This window comes from Rhineura floridana, chromosome 9 (assembly GCF_030035675.1).
Source record: "Rhineura floridana isolate rRhiFlo1 chromosome 9, rRhiFlo1.hap2, whole genome shotgun sequence".
In the NCBI taxonomy this organism is placed as follows: Eukaryota; Metazoa; Chordata; class Lepidosauria; order Squamata; family Rhineuridae; genus Rhineura; species Rhineura floridana.
Window position 1 is genome coordinate 2,874,928 of NC_084488.1, and position 16,342 is coordinate 2,891,269.

A 16,342-nucleotide genomic window follows, 5' to 3' on the forward strand; every position below is an offset into this window, starting at 1 on the left:
TCCCCACTCAGTTCAGAGAGAGCCCCATTGAACTCTAAGAGTTCCCCTCTGTCTGAGCAGACATGTGTAGCACTATGCTCTGACAGCATTAAATAGAGGTGGTCAATAGATCTCTTCAACTAGATACTTTCAGAGTGTGTTACAAAGAGGCGCGTTACAAGATTCATTTTTTTTATCCCTTGTCAACTGTGTAGGAATTTGTTATTCACTCACCTGATTTTGAAGCGGCCAAGTTTTGGGTTGGCAACATGGGGAAGAATGCAACGCATGCTGTTGTCTATGCACAGTTATATACTCCAGATGACCAGTGCCACGGATTACATTCCTTTGTGGTACAGGTGAGAATAGATAAATGTTGTTGGCTTTCTAGAATTTTGAAATAAGCAAATAGCTTTCTTATTCACCTGGATCACTTGTGCAATTTGCATATTATAATTTCCCCATTGAATGGAATAGCCAGAGGGAAACTTGTATATTTGCTACATCTAGAAAATGCAAAAAACGTGCAGTTGCAAATACTCTTGGATGAAACAGATTATCTTGACCCATTCCAGTCTGGGTTCAGGCCTGGTTATGGGACTGAATCGGCCTTGGTCACCCTGATGGATGACCTTTATCGGGAAAAGGACAGAGGGAGTGTGACCCTGTTATTCTTACTTGATCTCCCAGTGGCTTTTGATGCCATTGACCATGGTATCCTTCCGGGCCGACTTGGTGAGATGGGTATTGGAGGCACTGTTTTACAGTGGTTCTGATCCTATCTCCAGGGTTGCTGTCAGAAAATAAAATTGGGTGACTGTCTTTTGGCCCCCTGGCAGTTGTGCTGTGGCGTGCCACAGGGTACAATCTTGTCCCCCATGCTATTTAACATCTATATGGAGCCCTTGGGAGCGGTCATCAGGAGCTTTGGGGCGAGGTGTCAGCAGTATGCTGATGATACCCAGCTCTATTTCTCCATAACATCTGAATCAGGAGAGGCCGTGCAAGCCCTTGACTGCTGCCTGTATTCAGTGGTGGGCTGGATGAGGGCCAATAAACTGATTCTGAATCCTAGCAAGACAGAGGCACTGTGGGTTGGTGGTTCCCGAGTTCAGATAATTGGTCAGTTGCATGTTTTGGATGGGGTTGTAGTCCCTCTGAAAGAGCAGGTCCGTAGTCTGGCCACTGTTGTCCACACACTGGAAACCTCCAGCCTGGATTACTGTAATGCGCTCTATGTGGGGCTGCCCTTGAGGTTGGTCCGGAAGTTGCAGCTGGTGCAAAATGCGGCAGCGAGACTGCTCACTAGGGCAGGGTATCGCCAACATGTCACTCCGCTGCTGAAAGAATTGCACTGGCTGCCCATTTGCTACCGGGCCAAGTTCAAGGTTCTAGTTTTGGTGTACAAAGCTTGGACCAGGATACCTGAAAGACCATCTTATCCCTTATAAACCCTGTCTATCACTGTGCTCTGCAGGTGAGGGCCTCCTACAGATACCATCTTATCAGGAGGTCTGTTCTGCACAACATAGGAAACAGACCTTTAGTGTAGTGGCACCTACCCTTTTGAATTCCCTCCCCTTAAATATTAGACAGGCGCCATCTCTGTTATCTTTTTGGCGCCTTTTGAAGACTTTCCTCTTTCAACAAGCCTTTTAAGTTGAGACCTATCCCAGTCTGTGTCTGTGTTGGAATTGCTTTTAATATATATTTTTTAAAATATATGTTTTTAACCCCTTTTTAAAGATGTTTTTAAAGCTTTTGTGTTTTTAGCACTTTTGTTTGCCACCCTGGGCTCCTGCTGGGAGGAAGGGTGGGATATAAATAAAATAATAAATACATAAATTAAATAATAAATACATAAATTAAATATTTTAATGTTTATGTTGCATGTGAACTGTTCACTTAAGGATGCAATATTGTAGCAAGTAGACGAAAGGGTAATTCTCTCCCTAACTTGCAGTTCCCTAAGGGTAGAACTGCCTTGCAAAATATCTAGCCTCTTGCTAGCCTCTAACCCAGCCTTTCCCAACCAGTGTGCCTCCAGATGTTTTTGGACCACAATTCCCATCTTTCCTGACCATTAGCAATGCTGGCTGAGGCTGATGGGAGTTGTGGTCCAACAACATCTGGAGGCACACTGGTTGGGAAAGGCTGCTCTAACCCTTATCCTTGACCACTACACTATTCCAGCTCCTTGGATAACCTCATACTGCTGCTTCTCTGTGTGGGGGAAAATGGCACCTGTGTGACAATTGCATAATATGTCATTACAGGACTGGGACCCTTCAGCTATGGCCCTGTTTCATACCAGGTATGAAAGGCCTGAATGTGCCCTTGCCCTGCTTTGTGCAGGCAGAAAGTAATGTATGGCCCAGGGCAATACTAGATCCATCTGGACTTAGGAAATCCCTACCTGAATTAACTCTGCATTGCTTTCTCAGTGTGGGGTTAGATAATAAGTACAGAGACTCTCCAGGTATATATGAGCATGGTATTGTGCTGGGTCATATGTTACTTTCTAAACATGAACATGAGTAGGAAGGGCAGAATAAAGGTACACGTTTGCCTGAAACTCATATGCTTTTGTAGCAGGTAGGAAAATCTCCCTGAAAGTGCCTAACAGTGCAATCATATAATGATGAATGTTTGAGATATATTGTGACCCCCCCATAAAAGTGCGTGTGGGAGATGCAAGGTTATTTTATATCAGGGATTGCCCCTAGTACTGTATTGTCTCCAGGACCCAGGTGCACTCATTTATATGAGAGAAAGTAAGGGGGCCTACTTAGATACTCCTCTAGTGAGTACAGCTTTCCCCAACCTCTGATGATCCCAATGGAGGAGGGAGGATTTCCCCTTCCCAACTTAAGTCTAATATTATAGCCTGTTTATTTCCTGTATTGTAGCCTATGTCACAGAGAACTCTGTGAGAACAGGCATTGCAACAGATTGTGCAAATATGCACCAATTTCTTAACTTCAACAAAAGAGTGGTTAAAAGACTTGTAAACGTTTTCATGGATTTGAATTTTTTCATGGGTATATAATGAGGGCTTTTGTTACAGATTCGAGATCCAAAAACCCTTCTTCCCGTGCCAGGGGTGCTGGTTGGTGATATTGGTAGGAAACTTGGACAGAATGGTTTAGATAATGGGTAAGTGTACACCAAAATACTGTTTCAACTGAATTTCAAAATGAAGTTGCAAACATTGTAAGTCACTTCTGTAGACCTCTAGAACAAAACTCCTTACTTGTGCATAGTAAAATGGAAGGTACCTTAAGGACAATCTTGCCCAACTTGGGGTGGTTCAACCATATTGCAACTCCATGATGTGCCATTATGTGAAAGTGCCGAGAGAAGTTTTGGGATCTCACACACACTTCTTCTCCCTCTCCAAAGAATGATTGCAAAACTTAGGAGGTTGGGGCAGGGGGCAAAGAGGCCCATTCCTACACAGAAGATCTGCCCACTGAATTTACCCACTGTCAGGCTGTGCAGCCCTCTGTTTTATCCACTCTTTACTGCTAAAAAGCTGCCTTTTACAATATTATTTCAGTTCTACTCGCAACCATCTGATAATGTTAGTGGAGAAACAGCTTTCAAAGGGGGCTTCATTTATATTTTATTGCAAGTATAACCTGAGGAGACTAGAATATTTTAGAGTAAGACAGAAAATAAAGAGCAGAAATATTCAAAATAATGAATCGGAGAGTGGACAGTAACACAATTTCACAGTTTCATTCTGTTGCATTTGAAAGAACAAGGTCAATAGAGGCAATTCAAAGATTTTGGTTTAATTGAAAAGCTAAAAGTTGTACAAACTCAGTCATATATTGAAAAGTGTGGTAATTGTTGTCATCTTATCTTGCACTAACTTCTGAGTAGTAAACATGTCCTACAGCCTCTCTTGTGCTTGCTTACAGCTTAGACTTCATGCAGCCATGTGTTCCCTCCGTCTTTCAGCAGAATCCTCTTCTTTTGCAGGTTGAGGGAAAAACATCTAAAGTGTACAGTTATTGCATGTGCCCTGTCACCAGGCAGAGCTATCCACACATAATATTAAACCACCACAAATTAGACTGGTACAATCCAGACTACAACTTACAAGGGAAAAAGTGCATGCAGAATTCACAGCTCAAACAGATGAGTGCCACCATTAAAAAGTCACATCTATGCAGCCTATTTTTGAAACATTAAACATCTAAAAGACATTCTAGAAAACATATACTCGTGTTATAGGTTGGAAGCACTGAGATGGCGAGTCTCTGGTCCCCAGTGAAGCTTCAAAACCTATGCAGACCACATTGCTCAAGGATGTGAACCACGACTACACAATATCGATTATTTGGTCATGCAATTAATAATCTAGAAAATATTCACATGTTGCTCAATGTCACTACAGTCACACACACATATGCACACACACACCCTCATCACTTGGCAAAAGATGGGAGGACTGTGCTACATATAGTAATCCTGATTGCTTCCTTTAAAGTGGCAAATAGTAGGTTGTAGCAGTGGCTGTCTCAGGGTTCCTTTGCCCACCAAGCTTTGCATCCAGCCCCAAAGCCATTGTTTTGCCTCCCCAGGGTCCAGGTTGGGGAGCATAAGCAGGAGCTCTGCTGGATAAGACCAATAGTCCATCTGGTCCAGCATCCTGTTTCCACAATGGCTAGCCTGATGCCTCTGAAAAATCCACAAGGGCTAGTCTTCTTTGGTTGGTCCTCAGCAGCTGGTATTCAGAAGCATACTGCTTCTGAACCTGGCGATTGCTATCATGAGTAGTAACCAACACTAGTGTTATCCTGCATGAATTCTTCTAATCCCCCTTTACAGGAGTGGGGTCTTGTGCTGTACATCTAAGAATACACTTCCCACAACCACACTTTCTTCCACTTCACCCTGCCAGAATAAATGGAAACAAGTAGCAGGGTCCACTATCCTGCTGCTGCTGCACCATGGAAATATGCTGCATAACTCATTTACACATTTCTCTCTCCATTGGGTAAAATTGGAATGTTTTAACTTCGTAACAATAAAACCATGGAGCATAATTTTACCAAACAACTATTGAAACTTGGACGTTTTCATTTCTCTGAACTTCATACTGTTTGTACCACCTCTACAACTATAGCCTCCCTGTTGATCACCATCCAGCCTCTGCTGAAATCCCCCGAAGTGAAGGAGAGCCCACTGCTTCCTAAGGCAGCCTCTTCCACTGTTGAACAGGAAGTTTTTCCTAATGCTTAGCCAAAATCTGCTTCCCTGCAATTTCCACCCATTGGTTCTAGTCCTGCTCTACTCTGGAGCAAAAGAGAACAAGTCTCACCCGTGTTGTGCATGACAGTCCTTCAGATACTTAAAAACAGATATCATGTCTCCCATTAATCTTCTTTATTCCAAGCTAAACATACTCAGATATTTCAACCAGTCCTTGCAGGACTCTGTTTCCAAAGTCCTCAGTATCTCCTGAACATGCTCCAGTTGGTCAGTGTCCTTAAAATGTGGCAGACACAGGTGGACATAATAAAAAGCTTTAAAGACATAAATTAAATGCATAAAATGCATTTCAGTTTTATAGGGTAGTTCTTAGCAGCAAGGTTTTCCAAGACTGTGCTGTAGAGGGAGTAGGATTCAGCTTTTCCATCTACACAAAAAGTTCCCACCCCACCCCAGAACTGCTATCAGCCCTGAGAGCAGAGATTTCATTGGCACCAATGGAAGCCTCCTTCCAGAGCTTACGAGACCTTGAGGACATGGTGGACTTTAAGCCAAACTGAGATGTGGGGAGGATAGGGTTAAAACAAGATGCCCTCCAGATGTTGTTGAACTTATAGACCCAGCCAGCACAGCCAATGGTCAGAGATAATGGGACCTGTAGTCCAACAATGTCTGGAGGGTACTGTGTTGGCTACACTTGGTGATGCCTCTTGCACTGTGATCCTGCTCAGGAGGCCCAATGCAACTATTACTCTGAAAGTAAAAACATGCGCGTTCATGCATTTAACATGACATGTATTTTCGCTCTGAGAAACTAATCTCTGTATTTGTCTTTTATATTCATTTGACTCGCAGATGTTATCTCTGATTTAATTCTTTTGCATTGGCAGGTTTGCCATGTTTCACAATGTCAGGATACCCAAAAAGAACTTGCTGAACCAAACTGGAGATGTCACAGCTGAGGGGGAATATACCAGTGTGTTCAAGGTATGAGTTGCACATAATTAACATTAGTGTGCTGAATGCAAAAACTTAATCGCTAAGGATTTTTATTCACTAATCCTTTTAGTTTTTCCTCACATGCTCTCTAGATAATTTTCACCCAAAGTTTATTACAGTAAATGAAGATTGAGAACATAAACAGTGTTATACTGTGAATGTTAACACTTGGTGTAGTTGGAAGAACTTGTTGATACAAAATGTTCAAACAAATTCTTAAAGGATTTCAATTTATATGTCTTATTTCTCCAGGATCGCAAGCAGCGTTTAGGAGCTTCTCTTAGCGCTTTGTCCAATGGAAGAGTTATGATTATATCCATGTCGGTGGTCAATTTAAAGCTTGCTATTTCAATAGCAATTCGCTTCTCAGCTACCCGGTGCCAATTTGGACCCACAGATGATGAAGAAATACCAGTTCTTGAATACCAAATGCAGGTGAAAATCTAGATGTCTGTTTAAAAGTCTGACATACTTGTGAGAATTTAATTCAATAGAAACCATAAGACATTCGTTTAATATATATCACCTAAAACATCAACTGTTCATGAAAAAGAATAGCTATTTGCTTGGAACTGTCGATATATGAGCAGATAATAGCAGCCAGCTGTTATGGGGGAAGATGAGTTTTCAGCCTGGTACAGCTCCATGTTTAATGAGGAGGGCTGTATTTTTTTTTAAAAAAAAATAGATGAGGTAATATGAGAGCCTAAAGCACAGGAGGAACCATAATGTCCAAAGACCTGACAGGCTGTCACTGGCAGGACAGAAGTAAGAGTGGAGAGTTTATTTATTTATTTATTCGATTTATTAGTCACCCATCTGGCTGGATTAACCAGCCACTCTGAGCAACGTACAAAGCAAAAACATATAAAACATCAAAAAAACTAAACAGTAAAAGCTAAACAATAAGAGGCAACTGGATTTCAACTGAGGTGTACTTGTGCTCCTGTTTGGCTTTATAATTAGTTTTTTAAAACAATTTCCTTTGCAATGGGTACAAAGAGAAGGAAATTCACTATGCCAGCAACAGGAAACTGGCATAGTTTCCTCCCTGGTTTGGGGACATAGCAGCAGACTGGGAAGATCCATATCTTCCCCCAATCCACCTCTGGCATGCCACCTTTTTTGGCCCTGCTGATTTCAGAACTCCAACATAGTAGTGGAAAGGCCACTGAGGTTGTGGTGGGGAGGAGGCATCCAGTGTTATTCTCCCCTCTCTCAAAGGGGGAGATCTAATGCTTCCTGTGACCCCTGGAACATCATTTCAGGGACCATAGGATTGCAGGACCCAATATATGTTATTGCTTTTGAAATTTAGGAGTCTTGAAATAAAGATGAAAATGAAATTCTTGTCCAGTTTACTTTTCTGATGTGCTACCAGTTACTGTGACAGATGCTCATCTTTGCAAAATATGTTCATTTACAAAAACCCGGCTTACAAAACTCCAAAGTAATGCACATGTTTCAGTGGGAGGAGAGCAGGGCAGAATGAAACAGGATTGTATAGAATTTAAGTGATTACTAAAAGAGGGTTCAGAGAATTGTCTGTTTTTGCAGAAGCTGCACATGTCTCCTGTGTGTGTTTGAAAAGTGTTCTTAAATGACATGTGTCTCCCAGTTTTTCCTCATGCAGATTTCATTTTTATTTTAGCAATGGCGCTTGCTTCCTTATTTAGCAGCCACCTACGTCTTAGACCATTTCTCCAAACTGTTGTTCATTAACTTGATGGAATTCCACATAGGACTCATAATGAAGGACAAAAGTCCACAACAGGTGAGAGATCTGTCAATAATTTTGTCACAAGCCATTGTATGGAAGATGAGTTCGCTATCTCCTTGGACTAGCAGGATCTAAGAACACCCCTCTCTGAAGAGTATATTTATTCTGCTTCTTCTGGTGGGATTCCTAAAACTCTTTATAGCCCAGAACATGGCAAATTTCCCCCAGTTTCATGACAGGAAAGCAGTGGCTATATTCGCAGCTGTGGAAAATGCACAGTACCGTTATCCTTCTTAGCACAAGTAAAACAGCCAGTTCTGTAAAGCATAATTTAACGAACAAAGCCTATTGTTTCTGCAATATAGTCAATAGAAACTAGTCTGTTTTGCTGCAGTGTCATCTTGTTCCAAAGTAATGGTAGCTTCTCACCACTTCAACAGATGCTTATTCCAACGGTCTGTCATCTCTGTGCTTCTACTCCTTCTGCAGGACATTTCTCTGGCAAAAAACTTATGCTTCTCTTGCCTTTTTTCATTGCGGATTTATGTTTTCTTTTTCTCTCATTATGTCAGCATTATACCTCATCCGTTAAGCACCTCTCGTTCTGATTTTAACTTCACTTCTTCCTGCACCTGCCCTCCTCCCTTTTCTTCACTGCTGAATTCTTTGCCGATAAGATTTTCTCTGCCTGTTTTTCAATCTTACATTATCCTTCTATGTTTTCCTTTGTGGGTTTTTTCCCATGTCATCAGATGCTGATGCTGCTGTCTGGTTTTTTCAGATTATCACTCTTTTTCAGATCATGCCCCTCTTTTGGGAAAGAATACTGTATAGGGTGCAGAGCCGGGCAGGAGCATTCATCTCCCTCTAGCATTTCAGGCGGTAGCTCGCACACTTGATTAGCAGGGTGGAACTAGCTGGTCATCATTATGAAGGGAAAGCAGGATTTCCCCCCCCTCCTCTCCTGAATGGGCAGTGGGAAAGGGAAGCACCACCTGCTTCACATCATCCAGGACCAGGGTGCTGCTAGTTGGTCACACATGGCGAGGAGAATGTGGGGAGGGAATAGAGAGTCAGAGTTCACCGATGAATGCATTGGATTTGGCCCAGGGAAGAGTCCCAAGCACTAGATAGAGAGGTCTGGAGGGCCACATTGGACTCCCGGGCCTGAGGTCTCCCCTGCCCACCAGGCTTAGAACAATTGTTAGCAGCATTATGTTTCTTACTACTTTGGATCTTTGCACTACTCCTCAATTGTCATCTCTAATGTAAGCTTCTTGTATTTTCAGATCTCTCCTCTTGCTTCTTTGTATCATCTTCTCTTCTTTATATTTTATTAATTTTCTGACTTTGATTATTTTTTCTTTTATTATTGTTTAATGTATTGATTGTTGTTAACAGCCCTGGGGGCTTAAGCATGAAGAGTAAGATATAAGGTTTTTAAAAATAAATAACTGCTCCTCCTCAAGCCATTCGTCCTCCTTGTTCAGTTTAAGATTACCTGCTCTGTGCCCCCTTCCCCCTGCAGCTCCATATCACTGAAATACCCTCTGACAGCCCTTTTCCAGGCCCCAAATGAGTACAACCAGGTTCACTCTCCTAGTTATATTCTCCCCTCACTGGAGCTGGCTGTCCCTTCTCACCTGCCTTTTATATCCCTTTTTTAAGTTATTGACAGCCCGTGAGGTGACTGCCCTAAAATAGCAGTAAAATAAATGAGTGAAGTGTGTCCCAGTGTTTCCTTAAAAGCATGACCAGTACCAGATGGGTTCTAGGAATAATATACCTTGTATTCCCACAACATTCAAGAGATCCAGGCAGTGATGTAAAACAAAGAGGAAATCCTTTATTTTAAACAATGACTTATTTAGGATAAGTGTGTATAGCTGGCACATAAGCATGATAGTTACAGTGTACAATTCTTCACCTTTCCCAGAACTCTGCTTTTTTGTTTCTATATTAACCTACTCTCAACCATCACCCAACTGCCCCCTCCCCTCTCTCTCTCTCTCTCTCTCTCTCTCCTAAAAACCCCAACTCATCTGAACTTCACTTTCATCTAACTCCAGTCTCAACTCCCTTGCCTGACAAAACAGTATTTTTACACTGTCCCCCTTCTCAACAACCCAATTTCAGGATTGGCCAATGACTAAAAAGGGCAGAATCTAATCCTGTCCATCACATATCCTTCCAGTTTTTTGTGTGTGCATTTTTACTTTGAAGCACTTTCTTAAAATGCATGTTAGTCTTGACTTACTGCAATTGATGTGCTTTCCATTTGCTCTTAAACACATAGATTGTAAGCATGCCAGCAAGGCTGTGTTTGTATTTATATTTTTTTATTTCACCTAGAAATTTAATAGTATTGTAATTTTACAATCAGACCCACAAGAGCTCTTTTTCATAAGTGTTGCATGTTCTGTATATTCTGTACAGAGCAGAAAATTGCCAGTTATTATGACTTTTTAAAAACGATTATGAAGAAGCTGAAGTTTGTTGGTAATCCAGCTTGTCCAACTTCCCACAGTTGTTGGCAATTGAACAGCCTGCACAAAGGAGCTCAGAGTTTTCCATATGTGTCCTCTGTTTTTGGTCTGTAAGAACATAAGAGCATGCTGGATCAGGCCACTGGCCCATCTAATCTACCAGATGCCTGTGGGAAGCCTGCGCAAAGACCTAAGCGCAAAGAACTTTCCCTCCTGCAGTTTCCAGCAATTGGTATTCAGAAGCATACTGCCTCCAATCATGGAGGCAGAGCATAGCCATCATGGGTAGTAGCCACTGATAGCCTTATTCTCCATGAATTGTCTAATCCTCTTTTAGAGCCATCCATCATGGCTGCTCTGCTATTTACTGAAGCTGATTCTTCAGGCCAAAAAAGGCCCAGATTAACACCCCTGATGTAGTAGAGGATTTTGTAAAGGATAATGCTGCAGGTTGGTTGTTGTGTTCTATATTTTTTGTTCACTCTCACTCTACAAGGCTGAACTTGGGCGTGAAATACATGCCTTATCTGCTTCGGGCAAACCACTGGCCTCCTGGCTTGCACAACAAGGAACACAAGAATGCCGAGAAGCTTGTGGAGGACATGGCTATCTGGCCAGTAAGTAACGTCTTTCTCATCTGTACATCTACACAGTTAAATCCAGTTCTGTATGCTACAGTTATTGTATTTTAGTTCTTTCAGAAGTCTTTCATCTATTTGTTTCTTTTCCATGCTCAGCTGAAAAATCTGCACAACTATTTTTTGTCACCTGAGGCCCTTCCCCAGGGACCAGAACCAACAATATAGTGGGTGGTGACTGAGAGGCAGGGCCTTCTTAGTGGTGCTGCCCCATCTATGGAATGTTCTCCCCAAGGAGATTCAGCTGGTGCCAAATTTAATTATCCAAGGACCTTTTTATTTACCCGGGCCTTTTTAGATGCTATCTGCTGATCTTAGTATTCTTATTTGCTGACGTTTAGTGTGTTTACCTGTTCTGCTGCTTCAGTGCTGCTGTTGTATTTTATTATATTGTTTTAACTAGAAGCTTTCTACCTTGCCTTTCAGTTTTAAAAATGTTTTAAATAAATGTTCCCTGTCAGTATTTTCATTTAAACGGAGCAGCTCACAAAGTACTCCCAGCAATTTAGTGACATGTCAAATGTTGTAACTTCTACGGCAACCACCAAATTGAGATTTGACTTTGAAAATAACATTTTCTACCTTGACAAATAATTCATCATATTCTATAATTGGTTTTATAAATCTTTTCAACACAAGGATACCTGACTGACACAAAGTCTGTATGCGTTTGTTTTTTCAAAAGTGAATCGCCTGGGTGATATCCGTAATGACAATGACCCAAATTGCACCTATGAAGGAGACAATAATGTTCTGCTGCAGCAAACTAGCAATTACCTATTGAGCTGGATGAATGCAAAACACCACGGTTAGTATGTAGAGCTTGGATGTTGCACTGACTCTAAAGAAAGGTGGACAAAGGCCACTAATGTGTCAACAGATCTAGTTTTGTGTTTGCAGTGTGGATCTGCTAGTGGCTGTAATCCATGTTAATTATTGTGATTCAATATTGGGCTTAACATCACAACATTGTAGCATTACACTGTACTGCACAGTGCTTATCAGACTAACTGTGTTACAGGTTATTGGGAAACTAGAACAGAAGGCATTCCTTATCGGGGTTTCTACTAAAATGCTGGTCAGCACTCAGGCACCATGTTTTAACAATTCTTAGTACTGTTTTGGGTCACAATGATCTTACTTTAATTTTTTGAGTTTGTTAAACTCTATAGACAAGGTTTTTAGCATCTTTTGCTATTTCAGTTTTAGACACGAGAGAAACCTCCCATATATTTCAAAAAAAGAAGAAAAGGTAGCCATGTTGGTCCATAAGAAAAAACTCCAGAAGTCCACAGTTGGGTATTACTCCTTAGGACCAACCAAAATGTTACATGCCAGGCTTTTTCTCAAACAATGTAGCATCTGGGAGGGATTTTACTCAGCCTACAGTTTCCATCTTGGAACCGATGGCAAGCTGACCTCATAACTGCAACACTTGAACATGATTTTTGTACTCTTGCTTTCTCCCACCACCCCCTGCTTTGTGTAATAACTTGCCTGATTATGAGTTCTGGAGAACTCAAACTTGCCACATTTTTGTGATTTCTTGATTGATCCTAATGCAGGTATTGCCCAACTGTGGACTTTGAGGTTTTGATGTATTTTAGATATTTCTTATGGGATCTGGTTCAGGGGTTCCTGTGAATTCTGTTTGAGTTCTGACTTGGATGTCACTCTTGTTCCTTTATTCTAGCAAGTTTAGGACTTGCAGTAAAGGTGACCTATAACTTTGGGGTATCTCATAACTGAATATAAGTTCCCTGAATCATTCCTTTATCAAACATGTGTCTTAGAATAGGCATGCTAGATGTTTCACATGTATAATGTAATGTGTGAATAGGCCCTCAACTACAGCAGAGGATATTCTTCTGGAGACAGGGTAGCATGTTGCCTCCTAGTGTAAAAAGCATGGTTTTTAACACAGGTTATTATGGGTGCTAATTAGATAGTTGTTCTGAATGTTGTTTGAGGATATCAGGGAGTGTTGACTGCTATTCCACACTGAGTTCTAGTGCATCATTGTTTTTATTCTGCTTAGGTAAGTTCAAGAAGAGTTCCCAAGTTCCTAAACCAATTAAATTAACTTAGACTGCAACTGGAATGTGGTTTAATTAGACTAAGGAGTGTACAGTAGTGCATCATGTACAAAATGCAGGTTAAAAAAAGTGGTGTCTTAAAGGCTTCTGACTTATAAATAATAAAGGGAATTCTCTCGGAAGCATAGATGTGTTAAGGAGAGTACTTGGTGGAAAGTGAAAAAATGGGAGAAATAGCTTAATCAAAAATTATCCATGGTGAATGAACAGGTGAGCAGATTTTTGACTTCCAGCCTTTTGTGCATAGATATGAACACACTTTGACTTGGTATTTACTTTTGGTATTATTGGCATTTCAGGCAAAGGTCCTATTACATCACCACTGGGATCAGTAGATTTTTTGGAAGACTATAACCATATTCTCTGTCAGAAATTCACAGTGTCAAATGTTCAAGATTGCATGAATTCTTCAGGTAACTATTCACATTGCACTTGTCATATGCTTTTTATTTTCAGCATGCCCCCTCTTTCCTCCAAGCCTTTTCCTATTTCTGCTTTCAGGACTGGCAGTTTATGATTTTTATTTATTTATTTAATTAAGCTTATATACCGCCCGACTAGCAACAGCTCTCTGGGCGGTGAACATTAAAAATACAATAAAAATAACACAAAACTGTACAGTCTAAAATCAAAATATAATAATTTACAATTAACAGGAATTAAAATGCCTCAGAGAAGAGAAAGGTTTTAACCTGGCGCCGAAAAGATGATAGTGTCGGCGCCAGGCGCACCTCCTCAGGGGGACCATTCCATAGTTCGGGGGCCACCACTGAGAAGGCCCTAGATCTTGTCACCACTCTCCGGGCTTCCCTATGAGTCGGAACCCGGAGGAGGGCCTTCGTAGTAGACCGTAGTGTACGGGCCGGTTCATATCGGGAGAGGCGTTCCAACAGATATCGTGGTCCCGCGCCGTATAAGGCTTTATAGGTAAGTACCAACACTTTGAATCTGGCCCGGAAGCATATTGGAAGCCAGTGCAAACGGGCTAGCACAGGTGTTATATGCTCAGACTGCTTAGTTCTTGTTAGCAGTCTGGCTGCCGCATTTTGCACTAGCTGTAGCTTCCGAATCGTCTTCAAAGGTAGCCCTACGTAAAGCGCATTGCAGTAGTCCAGACGCGAGGTTACCATAGCATGTACCACTGATGAGAGGTCCTCCTTACTCAGATAGGGACGTAGCTGGGCTACCAACCGAAGTTGGTTGAACGCATTCCGGGCCACCGAGGCTACATGAGCCTCAAGTGTGAGGGAAGAGTCTAAGATGACTCCCAGACTACGCACCTGTTCCTTTAGGGGGAGTGTAACCCCATCCAGGACAGGGTATATATCCACCATCCGATCAGAGAAACCATCCACCAACAGCATCTCAGTCTTGTCAGGATTGAGTCTCAGTTTGTTAGTTCTCATCCAGTCCATTGTTGCAGCCAGGCAACGGTTCAGCACGTCGACTGACTCACCTGAAGAAGATGTAAAGGAGAAGTAGAGCTGCGTGTCATCAGCATACTGATGACAACGCACTCCAAAACTCCTAATGACCGCCCCCAGCGGCTTCATATAAATGTTAAAAAGCATGGGAGACAGAACCGAACCCTGCGGGACCCCACATTGGAGAACCCACAGTGTCGAGCAATGTTCCCCAAGCACTATCTTCTGGAGACGACCCGCTAAGTAGGAGCGGAACCACTGCCAAGCAGTGCCTCCAACTCCCAATTCCGCAAGCCTCTCCAGAAGGATACCATGGTCAATGGTATCAAAAGCCGCTGAGAGGTCAAGGAGAATCAACAGAGTTACACTCCCTCTGTCTCTCTCCCGACATAGGTCATCAAACAGGGCGACCAAGGCAGTCTCAGTGCCAAAACCAGGCCTGAACCCCGATTGAAATGGATCTAGATAATCGGTTTCATCCAATAGCGCCTGGAGCTGGTCAGCAACCACACGTTCCAGGATCTTGCCCAGGAACGGAACATTGGCTACTGGTCTGTAGCTGCTGACATCCTCTGGGTCCAAGGAAGGTTTTTTCAGGAGTGGTCTCACTGCCGCCTCTTTCAGACAGCCAGGGACCACTCCCTCTCGTAAAGAGGCATTAATCACTTCCTTGGCCCAGCCAACTGTTCCTTCCTTGCTAGTTTTAATTAGCCAAGAGGGGCAAGGATCCAGTACCGAAGTGGTCGCACGAACCTGTCCAAGCACCTTGTCCACATCCTCGAGCTGAACCAACTGAAACTCATCCAACAAAACATGACAAGACTGTGCTCTGGACACCTCAGTAGGATTAACTGCTATTAAATAGGAGTCTAAGTCCCGGCAAAATGCATGAGATCTTATGCTGGAAGTGTTCAGCAAATTTATTACATTGAGCTACCGATGTATCTGCCGTATCTTGTAGGCCTGGATTAAGTAGGCCACGAACCACTTTAAAAAGCTTCCGTGGGCGTGAGAGAGATGACTGAATAGTGGCGGCGAAATGTTGTTTTTTTGCCGCCCTCACCGCTCCTACATAGAGCTTAGTAGAAGCACAAACCAGCTCATAATTGCATTCGTCGGGAGTTCGTCTCCATCTCCGCTCAAGCCGCCTCCTGTCTTGTTTCATCGCTCTCAGCTCCGGAGTATACCAAGGAGCTGTATGAGCTCTACATAGGAGAGGGTGCGCAGGAGCGATCGTGTCAACAGCCCGGGTCATCTCCGTATTCCACAGATCGACCAGGGCTTCGACAGGAGCGCCAGTCTTATCAGCCGGAAACCCCCCCAGAGCCTTTTGAAAACCTTCAGAATTCATTAGTCTCCGGGGGCGGACCAATTTAATAGGTCCCCCACCCTTGCAGAGGGAAAAGGCTACTGAAAGTCTAAACTTCAGCAAGCAATGATCTGTCCATGACAACGGGAGAGATGTAAAACTCCCCACATCCAGATCACTATCCCCATGTCCAGTAGCAAAGACCAGGTCAAGAGTATGCCCCGATGTATGTGTTGGGCCACTAACATATTGAGACAGCACCATGGTTGTCATGGTGGCCATGAAGTCCTGAGCTGCCCCAGACAAAGTAGCCTCAGCATGAATGTTGAGATCTCCCAGTACTAATAGTCTGGGGGATCTCAACAGTATCTCCGAGACCACTTCCGTCAGAAAGAAAGTGCCAGTGCATGCGCTCCCCACTTTGGTTAACTCACCAGCATTCTGAAGCTGTTTAAAGTACAGGATTGG

At 42.7% G+C, this 16,342-nt stretch overlaps 1 protein-coding gene across 1 annotated transcript in view; it reads left to right on the forward strand.

The window, feature by feature from the left end:
• The window catches only part of ACOX3 (acyl-CoA oxidase 3, pristanoyl), a 52,890-nt gene that overhangs the window by 17,355 nt on the left and 19,193 nt on the right, over positions 1-16,342 (forward strand). The window contains exons 6-13 of the mRNA XM_061584303.1: positions 195-338; positions 3,047-3,135; positions 6,093-6,189; positions 6,454-6,636; positions 7,853-7,975; positions 10,904-11,024; positions 11,731-11,853; positions 13,441-13,554. Coding sequence (XP_061440287.1) covers positions 195-338; positions 3,047-3,135; positions 6,093-6,189; positions 6,454-6,636; positions 7,853-7,975; positions 10,904-11,024; positions 11,731-11,853; positions 13,441-13,554 — 994 coding nt within the window. The remainder of the gene's footprint in view (positions 1-194; positions 339-3,046; positions 3,136-6,092; positions 6,190-6,453; positions 6,637-7,852; positions 7,976-10,903; positions 11,025-11,730; positions 11,854-13,440; positions 13,555-16,342) is intronic.